Source organism: Lepidochelys kempii, chromosome 7 (assembly GCF_965140265.1).
Source record: "Lepidochelys kempii isolate rLepKem1 chromosome 7, rLepKem1.hap2, whole genome shotgun sequence".
Taxonomy (NCBI): Eukaryota; Metazoa; Chordata; order Testudines; family Cheloniidae; genus Lepidochelys; species Lepidochelys kempii.
The window spans coordinates 67,740,288-67,764,079 of record NC_133262.1 but is presented as its reverse complement, the minus strand read 5'-3'; the positions used below and the strand labels follow the sequence as shown (position 1 = coordinate 67,764,079).

General features: G+C 43.5%; 1 protein-coding gene across 1 annotated transcript; it reads left to right on the top strand.

Annotated features, from left to right (window-relative positions):
• Positions 1–577: 577 nt before the first annotated feature.
• On the top strand, positions 578–22,631 carry PLAC9 (placenta associated 9). Its single transcript, XM_073353241.1, has 4 exons — positions 578–806; positions 18,831–18,931; positions 21,257–21,377; positions 22,438–22,631. Exons 1-4 carry the CDS (start codon positions 749–751, stop codon positions 22,446–22,448), a joined length of 291 nt encoding a protein of 96 aa, XP_073209342.1. The 5' UTR covers positions 578–748; the 3' UTR covers positions 22,449–22,631.
• The last annotated feature ends 1,161 nt before the right edge of the window (positions 22,632–23,792 follow it).

Sequence of the window (23,792 nt, the reverse complement as noted above, 5' to 3'; positions counted from 1 at the left end):
GGGCAAGTCATTGCCCCTCTGTGCCTCAGTTTCTCTGTCTGTAAAATGGGGTAAACATAACCTTTGTAAAGTTCTTTCAGATCTATGGATAAAAAACCCTACACAAGAGCTAGATATTACCACCACCTGTGATCCAATACTATTTAATCCAGTAGAATTTTCAGCTGTCTAAAAGAGACTTAGCCACTAGCCAATATCTTTAAAAAGAAAGAATTTGTACTGCCAGGGAGATTTGTGGATTTAAAAACCCAAAACCTGTTAGACCATATGCTGAAAGTCATTATGTTCTTAATCGTTCACCCTCACTATTCCCACCCTAGACAGACTCCTAAAGGAGGAATAAACATGCACACGCCCACTTCTGTCTCAGGATCCCAGGCAGAGCAGTCCCCTATTTTTCTTGCCCCATTTGCCTATGGTCAGGGTTCGAAGCTCTTCAACACATTCCATTCATGCTCAATATAAATAAATACAAGAATTAAAAGTTTTGGAGGCTTGGACTGCAGCCAGCTTGCCTGGTTAACTGGACCCTTTGTGGCGTTTGAGGGGTGTTTTTAAAAAGAGGAAGGAAAGAGCTCAGCTTAAAAATCTTGGCTCAGCTTTGGAGTATTTCCTCCCAGCGCTCTGGCTAAACCTCAGCACAAAAGCCTGGACTGGGAGGCTATGTAAACGGAGGAGGGACTCTGCATTGCTCCTCTCCTCCCGGACTAGGCAACATCCCCAGACAGAGCTTGGAGGCTTCGAAACCATGCTGTTCATTTGGGCTCTGGCTTTTATTTTAGTGCTTCAGGAGCAAGATTTTTCAGGTAAGTGATTCCAAGCTTACAAGGAACAAACTGTAGGATAATTAACTTATTGGGTGAAGGGTTTGCATGGGGAAAAAAGTAGATAATTTCTTTGTATGGTGCTGAAAGCAAGTCAACAAGGATTTTACGTGAAGATGACGTAGGTAGTGTTTGTAAAGCACTACATACGTATTTTTTATATAGGAGAAGCTCATATTTTGTGCTATTAAAATGCATGTGAGCATTACAGCTCTAGTTAGAAATGTTACACAATAGGAGAAGTTTCATCACTCATGAAACATATCACTGAGCTATTGTCGAAGTTTAGAACCACATCCTCATGCTGCTTCTAATGCCCTGCATGTTTATAATGATAGCTGTGGCAGTCTTAAAAATAATCTACATACAAAACCATCTTGAACTAACTCCACATCGGCAATGGGAGATCAATGTCCCAGGAGATCAGAAAGAAATCTACTTTGAATTTTCCATTAGTAATAACAAATTCTCTTTCTGGTGCTTTTGTAGTTATTGACTTTTACTTGTTCCTGAGCTGTCTAAGCACATAGCTCTAAGCATGTGGATACCATGGTGAAGATGAGCCTAGAATAAGCACATAGACAGCACACTGGTATCTATGTTTAATTTTTATTACTAGTACATCTAGCTCTGGGCTACCCTCTAACAAAATTACAGCTGCTTTTATAGTGAGCACGGAAAATCTATTCTCAATCAAAATTTCCATTTGGCTGGTTCAAGGAGTTATAGTCCCCATGTATCCACAAATCTTGCATTGCTGAATGTTTTATGTGTTTTCTAATAGCTAGAGCCAATCATTTTTTCCTCTCCTCTTACTGCTTGACAGCACTTAACTTTTTGGATTTTATGACAAGTTAGCAGGTTTTCTTTACAACCAGAACAGTTCCTGAAAAACTAGTGGCACCTTTCCCCTCCCAAACCTAGGCCAACCTTCACTGTTATTGTACAAGCCTACATCTTTCAGAGATTATGCCAGCTTTCAGCCTAGATGGGTTTCCTTCACTTTATACGAGCTCATTACCCTTTCCTGCATTTTGTGACTTTCAAGTAGGACTGGCTGCAAAACAGCATTTATGTTTCATGAAAGAGTCTGAAATGTTGAACTTTATTTTCATTCTGATCCAAACAAACATGAGCAAGACCACCTCAGAATAGCCAATAGACCAAGGTATCGATTGGGAGCAGGGGCCTGAACCTGGGCCTTACACATCTGGAGTGAGTACCCTAGTCATCAGGTTATGGGTATTCTGGGTCCTCTCTCTCCCCTCCCAACCTGAGAAAGTCTTGTCTGAACTAATACATTTCCACAAATTGGCATTTTCCACCAAAGTCACGGGTCTCTGAAAAATTCTCACCCTGCTCTACTGACAAGTAGCTTGATGAAGACTAGTGGTGGCATGGAGTCTCTTAGATTAACATGCACATACTCCCTCCACTGTGCTTCACTATGGTGTGCTGGGCTATTCGATGGGGTTCTGCTGCTGCTGGGGTGTGCTAGGCCGCCCAGTGCACTGCAATGGCTGCCCCCTCAGAACAACTGGCTCACTCAAGTACTCCAGCGTGATACCCCTATCTGGGCAGCTCTATAAAGGTACTCAGCGGGCTGTTCTGAACTCAGTGCTGAACAACCCTTAGATCAGCAACCAGACTTGGATGCATAGGTGCCGACTTCCCCTCTGCCCGGTGGGTACTCGACACCCCCTCCCCCCACCGCCCCTGGCCCCCACCCCTGCCCTGCCTCTTCCCACCTCTGCACCGCCCTCACCCCATCCCCCTTGCACCCCTTCCCCAAACTCCCTGCCCCTGCCCTGCCCCTTCTCCACCTCCTCCCCCCCCGGAGCGTGCCACATCTCTGCTCCTCCCCCTCCCTCCCAGAAAGTCCTAAGTGCTGCCAAACAGCTGTCATGCGGTGCAGGGGCGGGAAGTGCTGGGAGGAATGGGGACACGGCGCGTTCAGGCGGGGAAAAGGAGGCAAGGGGGGGGAGCTTGGCTGCCAGTGGGTACAGAGAACCTGCTAATTTTTCCCCCGTGGGTGCTCCAGCCCCGGAGCACCCACGGAGTCGGCGCCTATGCCTGGATGATCAGCATGCCTGAGCATTTGAGAGAGGAAAAACGGCTTCAGATCAGTCTATTCCTGCCAAGTCTGGCTGCATGCATCTTACAATTGCACAGTGATGTGCTTTGCATCCAGGAGTCTACACTCCACTGAATACATTACTCAGCAGGAGAAGCAAATCCATTGTTAAGATTTTAAGAGCGTTTCCACTGTAAGCTAGATTTTTGTTCTCTATCCCTCATGTCATAAATCAGTTGTGAGTTAGTTCACATCCCCCAGTCACGGACATTTAATCTCCATATGCAAGTCCAGAAGCGCTGATACACAAATAACATATGCAGGGGTAACCTTTGGGTGGGCTAGAGTTTACTTCACTGTCCTTCTCCTACAGCCTAAAAAAACCCAATTCCCAGAGCAAAGCACATGGAGACCCAGAATTCAGTCACTGAGGATTTTCAGCAATGAATGCATAGAGTCTACACAATCAAATTCAAAAAGAATAATTAATTTAATTTAATAATTAATTTCATTTAGTAGCAATTTTACATAATCTTATAATGATAAAGCAACATAAATAATAACTTAAGTTTTACAACATAACATGGGTACTTTATAATCCACATATATTATCTTCACAGACAAAAATTAAATCTAAATAGGTCAGTCTCCACAGAAATGCAGTGAGAAGTAACTCCGAGTTCCCAAAAGCAAAGGTTGAGCACACCCAAGTCTGAGTTAGTCTTTTATCACCAACATCTATACAGTCTGCTGGGTCTAAAGCACTGCAACAGTGTCTTCTTTCCTCTTGCTTGTAGAAACTTCCAACGGAAATCCATGCAGACTCTTCCTCTGCTGAAGTCACTCAGTTAGCTAATCAGCTAACTAATTAACCAACCGCTCACTAAGTATGTAGATAAAAGAAACCTGTGGCAAAACCCTTCAGAGTTGGGGGAAAACAGCCTGCTTTCTGCTCCTAGGTTCAGCTTTTCCCAGCCCACACAGGGCACATGGCATTTATAAAGCAGCTGCCCTGACTGCTTGCCCTCATGGAGTCTGAGTCTAGCTACAGGGAACTTATTGAGCATACCCAAAACTACCACACCCAATTCCAGAAACTTCTGGGTGTGGAGAGCTAATTGTGCATCTGCCTAGCAACAACGAACATGCAACACAAAAAACCCTCCAGGTGCCTTTTATGAAGTTCTAAGGCTACATATGTAACCTCGTTGAATACTTCCAGAATGGAGTCAAATGGTCAATATAGACTTGGAAGCTGTTATCTTTTCATACAATAGAGGTCCTGGAGACTACACACAGTATTAAGCAATCATATTTCTAGGAAAGATTGCTTGAACTATTTGTACTGTATAAAGCTTTTCTCTAACTGTTCAACCTCTAACTCTGCATGGAATTTTATCCTTTCCAGAAGAATAAAGAGAATCATGGCCTGTTAAAAAAAAAAAACAAAAACACCACAACGAACCAGACAACTCATTCCTACCCCCATAGATCTCTTTAAGAGATATCTTCCTATTAAGCACTTAGGTTACACAGGCATTGTTATCTGGGAGCTCTGATGGGGGAGGGAAAAGGAAGGTGGCACAGTAGAGGGGTGTGCGTGTGTCTGGATACAGGGAGGGCTCTGAGCAGAATAAGATCATAAGAACTTAAGAACAGCCAGACTGGGTCAGACCAATGTTCCAGCTAGCCCAGTATCCTGTTTTCCAACAGTGGCCAATGCCAGGTGCTTCAGAGGGAACGAACAGAACAGATTATCTTCAAGCAATCCATCCCCCATCACCCATTCCCAGCTTCTGGCAAACAGAGAGTAGGCCACTTCAGAGCATCCCTGCCCATCCTGGCTAATAGCCATTGATGGACCTAACCTCCATGAACTTATCTAGTTCTTTTTTGAACCTTGTTATAGTCTTGGCCTTTACAACGTTCCCTATCAAAGAATTCCACAGGTTGACTGTGTGTTGTATGAAGAATCAGAGGTCTGAAGAAGGGGTCCAAGTAGGATTAGGCTCTTTACCAGATTTAATAAACCCTTCAAAAGTCCATGTTCCAGACTTTACATTCCATTAAGTGGAGTTTAGTTTATTACTAAATTCGTAAACTAGTCAAGTATTAAATGGAGCTTATAAACGCCACATGTAACAATCTTAACTCCCAAGAAAGCCAGGGGTCACGTGGCATTTATAAACCCTGTGCTGTTCAGCTGTATTTTTAAACAACTGTAGTTGATCTGCTCTGGCTGAAGGAAGCATTGGGTTTAAAATGCTCGAATCTTGGATATTGAATATATACAAGGCCCTACTTAACTAGCAATATTGCACATTCTGCAATATTAGGCTTCCACAGCATTTTTGACAGTGGGAGCCCCAGGCAGCAGAAAATCGCAGAAAAGGAATAGTGGACTTTATTACTGCAAATAAGGTCTAGTATTACTTTTCCACAATTTTCCATGGCTTGTCTACAATTCAGCCACAAATTTTTGACAATCATCCTGCAATTCAAGTAGAGCCTTAAATATACCATATTTACACCACATAGAATGATAGGAAAATGTAATCTGTCTCCCATCTACAGCAAGCTCTCAGGAGTAGCTAAGTACAGTCTGGAAAAAAATAAAACAAAAGGAAATCTCCAGAGAGGCTGCAAAGACATAACTTACTCCCACTGTACTGTCCTATTTCCGAAACAAGCTACCTACTTTCACAAACAGCCCATACAAACTACATTCAGTATGGAGCTGACAAGTTAGCCCCAGAGACTCCTGGCATGAGAAGCTACAACAGCTTTCACTCTTCTATCTACTAGATCAGAGGTGGGCAAACTTTTTGGCCCAAGGGCCACATCGGGGAATAGAAATTGTATGGCGGGCCATGAATGCTCACAAAATTGGGGTTGGGGTGCGGGGTGTGTGTGTGAGGGCACTAGGGTGGGGCTGGGGATGAGGAGTTTGCGGTGTAGGAGGGTGCTCTGGGCTGGGCCCAAGGGGTTTGGAGAGTGGGAGGAGGATCAGGGCTGGGGCAGGGGATAAGAGGTTTGGGGTGCAGGAGGGTGCTCCAGGCTGAGATTGAGGGGTTTGGAGAGCAGGAGAGGGATCAGGGCCGGGATAGGGGCGTCGGGAGAGGTTCAGGGGGTGCTGGCTCTGAGTGGCGCTTACCTCAAGCAGCTCCCGGAAGCAGTGACATGTCCCTTCTCTGACTCCTACGCAGAGGCACAGCCAGGCGGCTTGGCACGCTGCCCCATCTGCAGGCATGGCCCCTGCAGCTCCCATTGGAGTGAGTAGGAGCTGGAGCGGGGCCATGCCGCAGCTTCCAGGAGCTGCGTGGTTGGGCCCCCAACACAGTGCCCCGGCCTGAGCCACGTGGTGCGGCCCCTGACACAGCTTAAAATGGTTTGCGGGCCAGATGCGGCCCACAGGCCGTAGTTTGCCCACACCTGTACTAGATACAGATTAAGAGATATGTCTCCTTAGGCCAAGAGACAATTTCGGTCTCCTTATCTACTGTAAAGAAAGATATGGTATAAAACCAACCTAGTTAAGCAACTGCCTAATGGAGTAGGTGTACCTTCTTTCTTGGGGTTCTTTTAAATTCAATTGCTTAACTAAAGAACAGGATTCAAGAGATCAATTTAGTTTTATTATACATCCTTAACAGCAGCAACTAATAATAATAATAAATAATAATAATATAGGATATAAGAAGTCAAAAATGGTACTGGACTAGGATTTGGCTAAGAAACGAGAAAATTGGTTGATCTAACCATTCAGGTTTTCAGATCAAAGCACGTAACCATAATAGAAAAATAACTCATATTCAGCCACTATATTGGTGACTTTCTTTTAGATTTTATGACTAATTGTTGTTCAGAACAGGGCCTCACTTGTGTCAATTGGTTATCAGCTCTGGTGTTGCTAACACAATATAGGAAAAACAAATCAAAGATAGATCACAAAACAATTCGGTCACTTACTCACATGCCAGTTCGCCAAAGTTTCCATCCCAATGGATCTATGGGAGTCAACCCTCATTACCTATTTCCTAATTAATGATATTAGTCCTACGATCTGATTAACACTCCTACAGACTGAGTGCAGTTAAAAAAGCTTGCACCCTTGGACTCATTTTATATCTACATACACATAGGACTTGAAAGGCTGTGTGAAACCATTGACTACAGTAGACATGTATACTGTTCTATAATCCTAGTTAACAGTACCTTATTTAGTTTTAAAGCTACTTTACAGCAATCTCGAATGGAACTGGTTACAAAACAAGACACACCCTGTAACTCTGACAATCTTTAGAACATACACAGGAGCGCATATATTTCCTTACTAATTAGGTACTCTGTTTCAGGAACTGATCAATTAACTGATTTGGGTCATCACTCCAGAAAAAGTCTGTATATTACTTACCATTAGATTTTTGCTCAGTCACCAGTTTTCAGCTACATTATTGTATCAGGTGGAGTGAAGGATGGACACAAGTACAGTCTTTTCCCAATGTGCTAGTGGGCAACCCATATTGGTGAAAAATAGGAAGACAGTTAAACGTGCCTGTAACAGGGTCCATGACCCACCCCTCTTCCTGGGGCCCGCCTGCTGCCCCCAATAAGGCTCAGAGAGGCTTCAGGGTTGCGCAACACCCGTGTCTTTATTTACCGACAGTTATCCTACCACCAGCGTCTATCTATTTACAAGCTTTACAAGATGATCCAACCTCTTTTACAGGCAGAGTCAGCCTTCAGCTAGGAGGCCTCCAGTTCCCTCCCTGACTGACTTCTCCCTGGCTGCCCCCCTAGCTTCTGGCTCCCTCCCAGCCTTTATAGCCCTTGGCTTGTCAGGCCAGCAGGTGTTGCCAATCCTCAGGCCAGCACCAGGCGTTTTCCATCAGCCCCAATCTGTTTCCTCTGATTGGAGCTGACTGAGCAGGGGCTAACTAGGTGCTTTTGCACCAGCACCCTGCTACAGTGCCTCTCCAAGATAAGCACTTGATGTCACCAGGAGGGCTCCAAGGTGGCCAGCCCTGGACCACACAGTCTTCTCCCTTCAAGTTGTCTTTGGCTTTCGGGAAGCAATGTGCTGAAGGAGACAGGTAGTTTTATCCTATTTCTGCTGGGTGGCGCAACATGGTTCCTTTCCTTGGAAGTGCTGGCATGGGCAAATCAGATTGTTACTCACACTTCTTCTAAAGATTCAAAATGTCCAACCAAAAATGAGAGTCTTCCTTTCTCACCATCCAACCAGGGAATAAGACATCAGACACCCACCCCAGCTTAATGTTTTGTAGCAGTACTGATCACTCCAATGACTGAGTGCCTCAAACATCTAATTGGTCTTCTAAAAAACTCTAATGTATAGTCGTACGAGTACCACTGCATGCATCTTGTTCCCCTTCCAGATGAAGTCATACAGATGCTGCTACCCACCGCCAGCTGCCTTGGACAAGTGCCAGCTGCAGTCTATAGAACACAGTGCCTCAGTCTCTAAAACAAATTATATTTATAAAAAAAATAAAAAGTGAAAAAAAAAGCACCTCTCCAAGGAGATAGGCACCCATACCGTACGTTAAAAAAACAAATAAAGTTCAGCCATTTGAGGGAACATCAAACTCCCCTCCCCTTTCTGCTTTCCCCCCAAAGCCCACCTCTGCAGCCATTTGCACAAGCAGATTGGCGGCATGGCCTGGAGGTCAATAGTCTTGGGTTATTTTGGACCCAAGGGACGCATGTTCCAGAATCCAGGGCAGAGGACCTGTCACAGAGAATGTTGTACTGCCTGCCCCCTCTTTTAAATCACTGTTGTTGTACAGAACAAGGAAAAAGCTAGTCTCTCAAGTACCAATATCCTAGGGCTTCTCTACACAGTTGGTTAATGCACTCTATATGGTAGGTGGGGGAGGGTGATTTCTAAAGCACACTAATGTGTTGCACATTCATTGGTCTGGGTAGACCGTGCTAGTAAGCCCTAAAGGTTCCCCACTGCACTTTAATGTAGAAGCATTTCAAACAGCACCATATTAAAGCACACCAGCAGGGTCTGCATGGACCAGTTAGTGTGCAAACCATTAGTGCACTTGAGAAACCACACCTCTGTAGAGTGCATTACCCCCACTAAGTAGGCAAGCCCCTAAGACATGTAGGGCTTTATAGACCAAAGCCAACAGCTTACACTGAACCCAGAAACAAACAAACAACCAGTGCAGATCATGGAGAACCGGTGACACATACTGTCACTGAAGCATGGGCCACTGCATTCTATATCAGTATAAATCTTCAGACAGAAGCAAGTAGATGCCCCCGGTGGAGTGCATGGCAGTAATTCCATCATGGGGTGACAAAGGCATGGATCACAACAGCAAAATCTGCATCCAGATTAAATGGTTTCAATCTCCTGGACGGGTGCAGAGAGCAAAAAGTATCCTCGGACCCTGTTGCTTCTGATTTTGCCTCCAAACAAAATACGCAGCAGCACCAAACAATGTCAAACATGTGCACACAATGGCAGAAATGATGCCAAAAAGGAAAACTAAGAACTGGTTTTGTAGTGTGCCTATTTCTTATGTTGACTTTACCTCTATTATTAACTCATCTGGATACACAATGCATGGGAATTCCTTTTCTTGGTACTTCTCTTTTTCAAGGAAGGGCATTTAGCATTTATAGCAGGTACTGCATGAATAGCCCTGGAGATTGAAGTCTTAGAGATTACCTTAAAACTTTTTACAGTTAACGGGCAAATTCTTCCTCTCCAGTCTGCACTGCATACCTTTATTTGTAAATTTGGGTCACTTGCTCTTTATAGAATTTGCAGCAATGTTCTGCACTGTAAGTTGGAGGAGAATCAAGTTACATTTGTGCACAAATATGCAAATCCTTGCGCTACCTCTGGAATGGAGCACGCAGCCTATGTACAATATATACCATAAGCTCAAAACAATCTTTGCATGTAACTTATTACTGCACTGAGCCTCATCAATATAAATTCCTAAAATACAATAGCTGAACATTGTATCTTCACTGGCGGTTGGGGGTGTGCGGATAGTAGCAGACCCAGTTAGTGATACAAGTTCATCCAGTACCTCTAGCTCTGGAGATGTGAGCGTAATGGAGACTTGGGATTCATGGAAGGTGAGTGATGCCAATAGGTAAGACCCTAATGAGCAGTGATCCACATCACAAAATCACCATATATAGTCTACCAAATTAAGCACGGCAAACAGGGGCTCAGGGCAGAGCAGGATCAACTATCTGAAGCTTGCAGTGGGCCTATTTTTCACTAAACTTCCAGCTAACCACATCAGTCCCCATTTGTAAAGTGTATAATTTGCTAAGCTAACAAGCTCGAGTTTAAAGTGAGATACATTTTTTAAAGCGGAGCACAACACTGTATTTAGATATGGAATCATTTAAGCAGAGAAGGGCAAAGCCCTTGGGAGGTCAGGGCTTCTAGAAGCCTCTCAAATTGTTGTTTTGGTTCACCATGAACTTTTCCTAAACCCATTCTAACCTCCCCACAACCCCAAGGGAGATAGTCATTAAGGGACGCTTCTGCTATGTATCAGGACGAGAAGGATCCTTCCATTCAGTTGTACCCCTCCCCCTACCACACACACACACACGTGCTGTTATCTGCATCAGTTACACCCTTCCTCTCCCCTGTTATATTATTCCCTCTTCCCTTCCACCTTTTGGATATTTTCAAGTTCTCACACTTGTTATCTGGTTCCTGTTTTAGTCTCACTTGTCTGTCATTTAGCTTGCAGTCTGCTCTTTAATTTGATTTTTAACTCTCACTTTTCTCCCCCCTCTTCCCCACACACACTTTCTTGAGCAGATCCCAAACCCGGTAACATTTCAAAGCCACAGTGGTGTTGAAATGGAGCATTGCAAGTGTTGCGGATTCATCCCTTTGAAGGTCAGAATAGACCATTATTGACTATTTAGCCTGACCTTTACAGGCCACAGAACCCCACCTAGTAATTTCTGCAGCAAGCCCATAACTTCTGTTGAGCGAAAGCATATATTTTTAGAAAGATATCCAGTTTTCATGTAAAGACTACAAGTAATGGAGAATCCCCCACATCCCTAAGTAAGTTGTTCCAATCGTTATTTACTGTCTCTGTGTAAACAAACTTATTTCTAGTCTGAATTGGTCTAGCTTCAGCTTCCAACCACGGGACCTTATTATCCCTTCTTTTAGGCTGAAGAGCCAATTACTATCAGAAAGGTCTTCACCATGTAGCTACTTTAAGGCTGAGTTTGCTTATCCTTAATACTAAATCAAATTATAATGAAGTTCAGGGTTTTTGTCAAGTAAATAAAATTATCTAAAGCTTTCCACTTTCTGGCAGGGGAACAATAAGTGCCCTCTGTGAATTTGGAATTGAACCTCACACAGAGAGCATGTATGCAAATAGGCACACATTTAAGGGAAGGCATGTTTGGAAGATAATCACTACATGGATCAGAGTGGGCTCTGTATGTCATATATTTTTATTGGAGTCAATGACATTACTAATCTTAATCGCTTCATCCCCAGTGGAATTTTTCTTACTTGAACAGCTCCACTCCACCCTTGGCTACAGTCCAACAGTGCAACTGGCTGCTATATTTTAAGATAAACCAGAGAAAATTCTGCTTTGACATACATTCGTACATCGGATTATTAAAGGATTAGATGTTGATTGAAGTGTCCTGTTAACAAGGTTGGCTAAATCTACACCTGAGTGTGGGCAGCAGTTGTACAAACTTCCCTTCCCACTAGTCTTCTGCACACAAATCAGTCTTGACCTATAACACGGTCATAGGCCTCTGTGTGCTGCAGTTTGTGCTTGCGTTAGAATAAGGACAGATGTTCTCAGGACTAGACTAGGAAGATCTTTTACTTGTGATGTGAACCAATAACATGACATCCTAAAGAAACAATGATCTTGGGAGTAACACGGGGTTTGTCCTCACTGCAATGTCAACTCATGATGTAACTCGAGTGTTATCCTTAACTAGCACAAAAAGCCATGTGTGGTGGTGCTTTTAACTCAAGATGGCTGAAGTGTCGGTGGTAAAGACTAAAACTCAGATTAGCACAATTCGTCAGTGCTAACATGACCACTCTGCAGCATGGACACAAGCTATCGCCGCTTGAGTGGTGGTAGGCCTCTAATCCCTTCCCACAATTCCCTCCATCTGCCCAGAAAGGACAAACAATGTCTCCCACAGTTCGCTGGAAAAGAATTCATAGAGCAGCTCAATTTACTGCAGTGCAAAGAACCATGGGACATGTCCCCAGAAGCCTTAGTGCCACACATGGGTGAGTGAGCAGCTCAAATGTTATTTCACAGTGTGGCTGTTCTCTCCGGAGCAAGGCTAACTCCAAAGGAATAGCTTGAGTTTAGATAACGAGTTAACTCTGCAGCGAAGACATACCCACAGAGGGGTGCAAGTAGATTTTGTTGTTGTTGTTTAGTTTGCTATATCACAGCCAGCTTTTGAAAGCAATTACAAGAAATTATGGTTACAACTGGGATTAGACTGGCCCATATGGAGGTCTACAGCTGTGAGAGCTTCCCTACATGTCATCAAGCAAAAAGTTTCAGCTGATGAGCCACATTATGTCTAAAATCGCTGTGTAACCCAATATCAAATGTACACATTATCATTTACTGGTACAACATGGCAAACATTCAACCCATTACTGAAAGTTATGGGCCTGATTCTCTCTGTCATCGAGTGCAGTCATTTACACCAGTTCAGTTCTCCCCCAGCTATAGTAACAGTGAACAAGGCACATGTGGCTGCTGGTGTTTCAGCAACCACACCACACAAACCTGGTGCTTCACATTGGCCACCACCTGGAGCTCTGTCTACATCACTCAGATGAATTAACAGTTAATTACTGTAACCATCCCCTATAAAAAGGTGAAGTCCTGTCCTCTAGGGATGGAAAAGACCGACTAGATCAGAGTCCATCCCAAAGTACTCCATTTCTTTCCTACATTTCCATGAAAGATTTTTGTTAGCCGTTGATTAAGAGATTTACCAATTTCCTGGTCCCTCTATTCGTTATGGGCTATACCACACAAGGAATTTAAAGTTATTCAACTCATTGGCATAGACAATTCAGTACTTTTAATCAAGAGAAAGGGAAAGGGGGAAAGGACAGCACAGTGCATGTAGCAGCCTTTTAAAGTTTCCAAGTGCATATACAATGGTCATAGAAATTGTTAGTAACTCTTGATAACACACGAACGTAGTTACCCTGTTACTGCAAAAAGGCTAATTTTTCTGAAGAATAAGCCCTCTTTCTTAATTAATAGCCTATTTAGCATAGAGTTTTAAAAACCGTTTGAATATTAAGATGTCAACCTTCAGAGTGAGTAGTTTGGGTTTTAAGAGTCTGCTTAGCATTTCACTTGCAAAAAGTAGACTGTAGCCCAGGGGTCTTGGACTTGAAGTTTGGAGAGGAATTTGGCCCACTACGACTGATTTTTCCTCCAGATTGAAACATTATTGCAAAACGTCTGAGCGATCTAGTCTGTTAAGTAAATACAACTGCTTGGAAGACAAGATCGTTACGTCAAAGTTTTGTCCCTTGGAGAATAGCCTGACAGCCAGACGTCAATCCTACACATGCCTAAATTTCCAAGATTGACTAGTGATTGAGTGCCTAATTTGAAACACTTTCTCACCCTCTGAAAACCAGGCCTATCAAATTAAGTTATCAAATTGAGCACCCCCCCCAAAATAAAAAAAATCACGTGTTATTTTTGAAAACGTAGTCATCTATGTCATAGCGTATAAACTCTACATAGCACAGTACAAAAGCAGGTGGCCTTCACGAGTTCTTTATTATAAACTGCCCATCAAGATTTTACTCAGAGTGGGTGCGTAGATTCTACTGCACTTCTAATCAGAGTTTTCTCACGTGACTTTTCTAGAATAGTAGAGCATGTGCATGGGAACACCTGAACTGTTCAGGTGTGCTTTGTCTACACAGGAACGACTTGTAGCTGACTTATTCTTGGCCTAGCTTGTCTTAGCTTGTTACAGTTGCACTCTCCCCCACCCACAGCTTATTCCTGAAAAAGCTCCATAAAAACCACACCAGAGGAGTCAGAGTTTCAGAACCACCTTTAGATTTAATTCTTACCCAGCTATCTTGAGACACTCTTTGTATTATGCTCTTTGACTGTCCTCTTACTTGATCTCCCAGTGAAATGTACCTGCCCTACTTTGGGAGGACTGCTGACTCGTCCTGGCCCTGGCCCCCTCCCCCCGGCCCCCTCCCAGTGCTCACCTGCTGAGAGCAGCACTCAGGCCAAGCAGCGTCATGTTGAGGTGCCGCCTATAGAACAGAATCTCACAGGCACCCGGATAGACAAGGCAAAGTAAAGACAAAAGCTGGTTCTTTGAAGAAGGCCTAATTGTACCATCCCTGCTTCTAACTCCCATTTTGCCACATCGTAGACAGCAGAATTCTCCATGGCTGCCAAGAGCTTATCTACACTTACCTGGGGATCAACGTGTGGCAGTTGATGCATTGAGTCTAGTGAAGACCCGCTAAAGCGACCACGGATCGCTCTCCCATCGACTCCTGTACTCCACCGGATCAAAAAGAGTAAGGGGAGTCAATGGGAGAGCGTCTCCCATTGACATAGCGTAGTGTGGACCCCACTGTAAGTAGATCTAAGCTATGTCGACTTGAGTTACACTATTCACGCCGCTCAAATTGCGTATCTTAGATCGACTTTTCCCTGTAGCGTAGGCAAGGCCTAAGTCGGGGCCAAGATGTAAGGAAATCTTGTGGTTCCAGGCACTGCAGACTGTTGGAGGAATTAGAGAAGCAGAGAGAACCCCAATATCACAGTCAGTGTCCAGCAGCACAAGTGTCCAGCAGTGTCCATTCATGCCAATAGAGCCCTGTGTTTTCTATAACCTACATGAACGTTATAAGGATCATAATGAGAGAAGGCAGCATTGGCTAAACACTAACTTCCTTGCATTCTGTTTCCATAAAGCGAGCAAACTTAAATGAATCTGGCACTTAAAGCTGACCAAAGGGTACTTTAACAAATGTACACACTGGATGCTGGGTCCCTACTCAAACCTTCCCATATCCTCCTGATCCAGCCACCTACCATTAAGTTATCGCAGCACTCAACACTAAAGAGAATAATATTCCATTGTGGGATTTTTACACGGGGTTACCTTCCTATATTTGCTGTACTAAGCTCAGAACAAGAGCATTCAGTATGCATCAGAGGTTATAGATGTCAATGTTCCTTTCCATTTTCATGAATACCACACATTTTACTTTTACAGCATTTACCCATTGTGGTTAAACCTGGGGAAGTTCTTAACAAGCTGAATTAGAAACTGTTTCCTTCACATCTGACCTGCCGCTATGCTCTGTTAATAAATCAACTTTGCTAATGAGAACACTGCATATCTGAGAATCATACATGTAACTTCTGAAAAGAATAGCAGCAGGCAAGGTACGCATGAAATTCTCCTTGACCGAGGTCTTCTAGACAGGAAAGGCTGCAACTCAGCATGCTGCTGAATCAGATCAGTCTTAAATCTGTAAATATTGGAGCGGGAGAGAGATTTTATTAGCCTCTCTCAGTAGAATGGAGCTTACCCCATTATGATAGTCTTGCATAACTGTCATGACAAATTACTGTTTCATAACTGATCTATGCAGTCAGTTCTTATAGCCAGACTTCCTTTTTACTTGTATTTAAGATAGCATAAAAATGTTTCCAGATCAATAGTAGCAACAAAATATTGATGACTGTAGTGTTCTGTATCCATTTGCAGAATACTGAGTAGCTATGTACAAGCCAAATTCCAGCAGTCCTTGCTGAGAGTTAAATTGGCATATTGCTGTAGTAGGATTCAGTCCCAGCAGCGCCACCTATTGGTGAATTCACTGAAACAAATCAAAATCTACCTTCAAAGAGAAGATTGGAAATGGTATTTATTTAAGCATTGACTAACCCGTTTTAAAATAAAGATCAAATCACATTGTAGATTAGAAAAAAAATAATCTAGCTTCAGAAAATGTCTTCTTTTATCTGCGACACTCCAGCCTAGTGAATAAAGCGGGGTGGGAGGCGGGGGGAGGGAACAGGGACACAGTAAATGTGATATAACTGGATTCTAGTAAGGGTTTTTGACACAGGCCCACATAACATTTTTATAAGCAAACAAGGGAAATGGGGTCGAGATGAAATTCCTGTAAGATGGGTGCACAGCTAGTTGAAAGACTGTACTCACAGCATAGTTATCAATGATTCACTGTCAACTTGGGAGAGAGGATCTAGTGGAGTCTTGCCTGGGTTCAGGCCTGAGTGTGGTATTATTCAATATTTTCATTAATGACTTGGACAAAGTGGTGAGTATGCTTATAAAATCTGCGTATTACACTGAACTTGGAAAGGTTGCAAGCACTTGTGAGGACAGGATTAGAATTCAAAATGATCTTGACAAATTGGAGAATTGGTCTGAAATCAACAAGATGAAACTCAGTAAAGACAAGTGCAAAGTACTTCACTTAGGAAGAAGGAAAAAAAATCAAATGCACTACTGCAGAAATAGAGAATAACTTTTAGGCAGTAGTAGTACTTAAGAAGATCTGGGGGTTATAGAGGATCTCAAGTGGAATGAGTCAAGAATGTGATGCAGCTGCAAAAAAAAAAAAAAAATCCAATCATCATTTGGCGGTAGGTTAACAGGGGTGTCATATGGAAGATGTGGGAGGTAATTGTCCCACTCTACTCCACACTGATGAGGCCTCAGCTGGAGTAATGGGTCCAATTCTGGGCACCACACTTTAGGAAACGTGGTCAAATTAATGAGAGTCCAGAGGAGAGCAATAAAATAAAAGATTTATGACCTATGCAGAAAGGTTAAAAACCTGGGTATGTTTAGTCTTGAGAAAAGATGACTGGGGGTGGGGGGAAGCTGATAAGTCTTCAAACACGTTAAGGGCGGTATGTATAAAGAGAACAGAATCAATTGTTCTTGTCCTACTTTCACTGGACCCAGAGAAGTAATGGATTTAATCTGCCGCAAGGGAGATTTAGGTTAGATATTATGAAAAACTTTCAAACGGTGAAGGTAATTAAAGTCTGGAATAGGGTTCCCAGGGAAGTTATGGAATCCCCATCACTGAAGGATTTTAAAAGACAGGTTGAACAAACACCTTGCAGGGATGGTCTAGGTTTATTTGGTCCTGCCACAGCACAGGGGGCTGGACATGCTGACCTCTTGAGGTCACTTCTAGCCCTACATTTCTAAGATTCTGTTCAAGGGACAACTTTTAGTGCAACAATTGTGGCTCTTAGCCACTTTATAACTGTACTTAAATTCAATAGAATATTCATCAGCTAATGTATATTTTGTACCCATTTCCCCTCTCCACAGTTTGTAGTAGAGCGGGGGGTGGTGGGAGGTGGGGATGGAAAAGGTGGCTCAGCACTTATAGATATTGATAGAAAAAACTCCCAATGAGTTCCATGAGCCTTAGTGAAGAAGCATCTTGTAACAGTGACACATTCTGCTATTAAAAAGGGCATGATCTATTTCTTTAGTGTTTGTCAGTTATCTTTTTAATAGGAGGTTCTTAAAATTAACTCATTATTATTTGTTTAAGGCCAGAAAGGATGCCTAGATCATTTACTCTGACACCCCACATACCACTGTCTACCAATGCCATCCAGCACCCACACACTGAACCCAACAACAGAAGTGAGACCAAAGGAAAGGAGACGCACATTGCTCTGGGTCCTGTACAAACACAGAGACAATCCCATCCCAAAGACCTTAAAAGTAAAAATAGACAAGATGTGTGGGGTGTATTAATTTGCTCACAGCAGATCAGTGGCAGAGCCGGAAATAGAACACTGGTCTCTTAGCTCACACCCTTTTCCACAGGACTGTCCTGCGTCCTATCCTTTCACATTCAGCATTCCCAGCTGAAATGCTTGTGTCTTTGGAGGTACCGTTAGTTATGAATTTTGTTAAGAACTGATAGGGTTTTGTAAGCCTTTGTGTAAAATCCTAATGCAGTAGTGCATAACAGACATGAAAGAATTATTAAAGCGAATTCATCATGAGATGGCTACATTAAATGAATGAATGCTGGCAGACTCCTAACCCATACCCATGGTCCTCTCAGAGGCTACAGACAAGAAAATGAAAAGTGCACTAATATGAAGTGAAAGGAGCTCATTAGTGCCCTCAGTCAAGTCTCTGAGTAAATCAGGAGGAAGAGCAATGCAAACAAACAATCAACAGCACTACTAAGCAGATAAACAAAGATTAACCGCATTGTAAACAGCCCCACAGACACACCATTTGTCAACAAAACATCATTTGTACACGTCTTGATTATTTCTCCTCCCTGTTGTGAAACTAGAGCAACAGACACTTGTTCAATGGCAACAGGCATCACCAAACAGATAGCTATATCCCTTCAAGCAGCGTAAAGCAAACGGGCGTGCCCTTCCAGGCCAGGGTACACCACTTTCCTTTAGCGAAAGGCTAGTACAGAGTCATGTGGAAGGACAGCTGCACCTCTTTGACCATCAGGATATACATTAGTAGAGATACAGCAATGTTATGGAAAGCACAGAATATGCATATAACAAGGGCTACATGTCAAGGAAGAAAATCAATGGTCTCAAAAAGCGTACAGCTTGATCCCAACAACCCCAGTGTGTGTACCACAACATAACACCTTAGGGACTGGTTTAGGGGGCTTAGTTATTAGGACCACAGGTTCAAAATCTTATGTTGGTGTTTCATTGCATTCTCTTTAACATCCCAAGAGCCCTTCAGTCGTTAGGGCTCCAAGCTGGGCTGCCTGATGAAAGGTCATCAACTGTTAGCAGTAGCAAAGCCCTGTCACATGACTGTAATGGTTTCCACAGCTGCCGCAGATCCTGTCAGCATACTACCTGGAAGTTCAGGAAGGAGCGATTGGTGCAATGAACACAACACAATCCATAGGCGCTTAGATGTGATCGAAGAGGTAAGAACTGCTGCCACCTGGCCCCAAACCAGAGCTTTATCCGAATAGGCTGACCAAAAAGGTGGGGCAAGAGGCCACATTTTCAGGCACTTTTCCTTCCCAGATTCAGTTTAGCCAGGCCAGTGTTCTTGCCCTATCTGCAGCAGAACTAAGTGCTTAAAGGCAGGAGATAAAATCTTGGTGCCACTGAAGTCAATAGGAATTTTGCCACTGACTTCAGAGGAGCCAGGATTTCACCCATAGTACATCTGTAGGTTGCTGGACCAGAGCTTCCATAGAGATTAGGCTGGACCTGAGAGAAAAGAGAAGGGGCATCTCTTTCCATGCAGTTGTTTAGTTGGTTTAGTCATCATGTGTTATATCAAGGGTACATTTATAGCACTTAATTCTTCATTAAGTACTACAAACGTGTTACAGACTGGAGCAGTATGGGTCATAGATGGTCATATGCCCCTCAAAAGAAGGTGTTTCAGATACGTTATTGAAACTGGGGACCTACTTCCAGAGAACCCCCTCATAGCACAGGGTGGCGCTGCAGCATTCCTACCCCAGGTTTGTATATCTCTTCTAGGGATTCACATGGCTTGGCCCTTCAAGTGGATCATCACCACCTTCACCAATAGTCCTACATTACATAAATTTACACAATTCTTCTATCCCTCCCAGGCTCAACCCTGTTCTTCTGAGCCTTCACTAGAGCACCGATTCCCTGGGCTATTCCCTCCTGGGAATCCAAGCACAACAGAAACCAAAATGGGCTTCCATCCCACCTGGGCTTCAGCTGATTTAAATCAAGTCTCTCTCCCTCCTTACTAGAGCGCTGCTACACAGGATTTTCCCTCACAGAGAGCCTACATCTCCCCTGGAACAGAAGAAGTCACTCACCACTTCTTCCTCTCCCTCAGCTCCGTGGTCCTCTACAGGAACACTGGACCCCAGGGCTGCCTTCCTGGAACCTGGCCTGGTCAATGACTTATCTGAAACACCTTCTTCTGAGGGGCATATGACCATCTATGGCTAGTTCCTTTGTTCCAGGGCTCACTACAGGAACTAGCCACACCCCTATAGCGCTTTCTAATAAGGCCCACCTCTGCTCGCTTCATCCCTTCTTAAAAATCCTACAGCCTGCACAGGTGTGGCATGGAAGGGCATTGCTAATAGAAAAGGGCTGGCCCCACACCTCCTGGCCTGTAAAGGGCAGGTCACACCTGTTGTATCCATGGTTAAAGATCATATTAACTTATTAGGTTCAACCCCTGATTAACTATTTACTAAAAGTTCACTCATTCACCCTTTATAAAAATCTATCTTCAACATGCCAATCCCAGCTTCTTAGTGCTTCAAAATATAGGCTGCAAACAGAATTTCTTTGAATATTGGATTGTCCCAGGACAGGACTAGTCCACCCTACCCCTCGAATTCAACTTCAAACCCAGAGAGTTTCCACTCTCAACCCCCACCCCCATTCTTCCCAAAAAGTCCGCAGCGAAGAAGATTGCTTGTGCAGTACGGCTGGAAGGTTAACAAGGCCATTACCTATTTCCAGGTGCTAGACTGGAGAAAAGCCTATGGCAAAAGACTGTGTGTCCACATCAGTGCTGCTGGCTGAGGTGTCAAACTTATGACTGGGTTCATATTGTAGCTCACAACACTGATATTTAATTGCTCCTAGTGCCCAGCCAAAGCTGTCACATCAGATCATTATTAGCTGTGAGAGAACATTAACACAAGTTCCTTGCAGACTTCATGGCTGAAGGAGGAGGCTGGGCTACTGCAGATGCTTAAAACCCAAATAAAGGCAGTGAATGGATTTCTAGTCAAGTTGGGCCCTTTAGGATCTTGCCATAGTGTAGGAAGCATCTGCAATACAAGCTTTATGTTCAGCACCAAGTGTTTTCAATAAGCACATGTGCTGGCTCCTAATCTGCCTTTTCTCAGTTCTTAACAGGCAGTCCCTCCCCCCGGCACCTCTGACCCAGCTTCTCCATTGGTTGGGTTTTCCTGTGTTTGTTTGAGCCAGCAAAGCACCCATCCTTTCTAACCCGTCCTCCAAGAGCCAACATTACACACAACTCAGTTTATTGAGCTGCTACATGTAAAAAACAAAAATTTAATGAAGTGTGAAGGTTTAATCTCTCATGGCCACCAGAGGTCAGTATGACACAAAAGTTATTAAACCAACAGGCAGTTCAACTGATTAGATGACTACAGGACTTAAACACAGTTGTAGCTCACGTCCTGACCCTCAGTTACCTATTTTACCAGCAAGCTTGGTAGTCTTTCCCCTCCATCCTATCCTGACTTCCCTGCCTCTGTTTTTATTAGCAGGTAGAAAAAACAGTCGAGTATCTTGAGTCAGAAGTGAAGACGTTACTGAAGGACATCAGTGAAACAGCATGGAGTGCCCCAATTGCTCCTGGAATCCCCCTCATGGACATTTTTGATGGTCAGTATCTCCTAGGGATAGTTTGTAGGAAGGTCAGCAATAGTTTTTGTTGTGCTACACCAAAGTGTCCATTTCCCTCCCCCCCCCAAGTTGTAGCCCCACATATAGTCTTTTGAAAATCACTGGAAAGATTACATTTTTGGTAGCTTGAGTTTACTTTTGAAATGCAGAGCTTGAACACCAAATGCATGCATGCATGCAGAGCATCTGCAAACCAACATGCCCAGAGAGGTGAAGTGACTTCTACAAGGTGACACTGCAATACACGATTTTGCATAGAACTCATCACTTTAGTAGCTGAGTACCTGCCAGTCATGCATTAAGTGAAGTGACTAATATTTGTCACATGTAGTTTGTTCTCTCTCCCATTCACTCTTCAAAGGAAAAAAACCTGTGCTTGGAATATAGGATTTTGTTTTGGTGAGGTTTTTGGTTATTTAATGTACACACGGCTGGGTGTTTTGAGAAGGTAGGTTGCAGAAGTGTGCCTTGCACGGGCACATGGAGCCCAAGGTTTATGATGGACCTTGGTTCGTGTGAAAGTTCATTCCAGTGCCTCAGCCCCCCCTGAGAAACCTGTCTCCAGGTCAACATCAAGAGCTGGGTTTAGGACCAAGGGCTCCTGCATCCCAGTCCAGTGCCCATTCGTTATACCATGCTGTCTCTCCTTTAACCACAGTTACTGATCAGTACTGAATGCTCTCCCCTACCTTAGCTACACGTTTTTCCAAAAATGAAAACGTTTGAGGGACTATAAAATGGAAGTCAGATGTAACCTGATTTGTAGAATTAGGAAAGAAGACAGTGTTATTTATATTTTACAAGGTACAGTATATACTAGGGAGGTGTGGGGGAAAGGGAAGAAATTGTTGAATTATCAAGAATTGTAGAGAGACTGCAGGGGTCTCCCCTCTGTGACTCAATGAATCAGTAGAGCCTCTCTCATACTTAGCAGAGCCACTCTCTTATTTGTTCTTTAAAGTGTCAAAAAACTCACACATGTGAAGTATCTATTTCGCCTTCATATCACCAAAAATATCATCAAACCTTCTCCCCACAGATGCCAGCTGAGCACCAGGACAATGGAAGAGAACAGAATTTAATAATATTCCACAGTATGGTTGTCTCAGACAGTTGCACTTTGTTACTTTAATACGCCTTGTAGGATTTCTAGAGATTGAAGAGGGATGAAGAACACTGAGAAGTCAATTACTTTGTGTTTGTGCTTTTTAATAAAAAGAATTGCTTTTCAGACATAGTTGTAAAGCTTTATCTTACAAGCAATCTAGACCCCACAGTGGACGAAACGTGCATTTGGAAGGTGAGATTTTCAAAGATCCCTTGACATCAGCAGTTTTGAAAATTTCAGCCTGATCCTTTCTCCTTATTACCTGGGCCAGATCACACCTGACAAACTCAACTACCACAATCTCAAAGTCCAGGAAGTGGCTGTTACTCCTTTCTACCTAAGAATTCAGCTCTTGTCACCAGTGTGTACTGGTGGAGACATGTATTCAATTATGATTTCCGTTCAGAATTTTCTTAACACACTCCTAGACTGGTCTGACAGAACTAGGGGTGTTCTGACTTGGTATACAAGTACATCCCTACCTTTGCCTGAAATGCGAGTGGCATATCCATATCTGAAGCTAGAATGTTGGATACAGTAAGAGGTAACAAACTGGAAGTGCAGTCACATTATTATAACAGCCTCACACTGCTTGCCTTGGCTTTTTTGTGGTGAACTGATTCCAAGGCCAAAGATGGAGGCATTCGCAGCAACTAAAACTCTAAAGGCTGAAGGCCAAGGAGCTTATTAGGTGAAGGTAAATTTATTCCCCAGACTATTCTGAGGAAGGTTTTACTAGGCAAAGGTTAAGACTAATTGAGCTGTAAAACCATGGTAGGCAAAGCAGATTTTTTAAAAAAAAAAAGTTTGAAGTCATTTGCCTCCCATCCCATCCCTAGCCAGGCTCCTCTCCCCAGAACACCACCAAGAGGTATTTGCTTACATGTTGTTTCAAACCTGAATTTGGAAGGCCTAGGCTTCTCCCAGTGTAAACAAAGTAATTTATCCTAGGAACAGGCGCCTGGCTGAGTTTTAGTAGATAAAAGTGGAAGGAACAAGATGGGATAGCTCAGTGGTTTGAGCATTGGCCTGCTAAACCCAGGGTTGTGAGTTCAATCCTTGAGAGGGCCATTTAGGAATCTGGGGAAATTGGGGATTGGCCCTGCTTTGAGCAGGGGGTTGGACTAGATGACCTCCTAAGGTCCCTTCCAACCTTGAGATTCTAAGATCAGAGAACATGGCTTTTCTCTAAATCTTTCCCTTTCCCTCACCTCCTACTCTCTTGAAAATTTAGGCATTTTCCTTCTTTGGGAGTGACAAGATGAAGAGGCATTCATGTTGTGGCA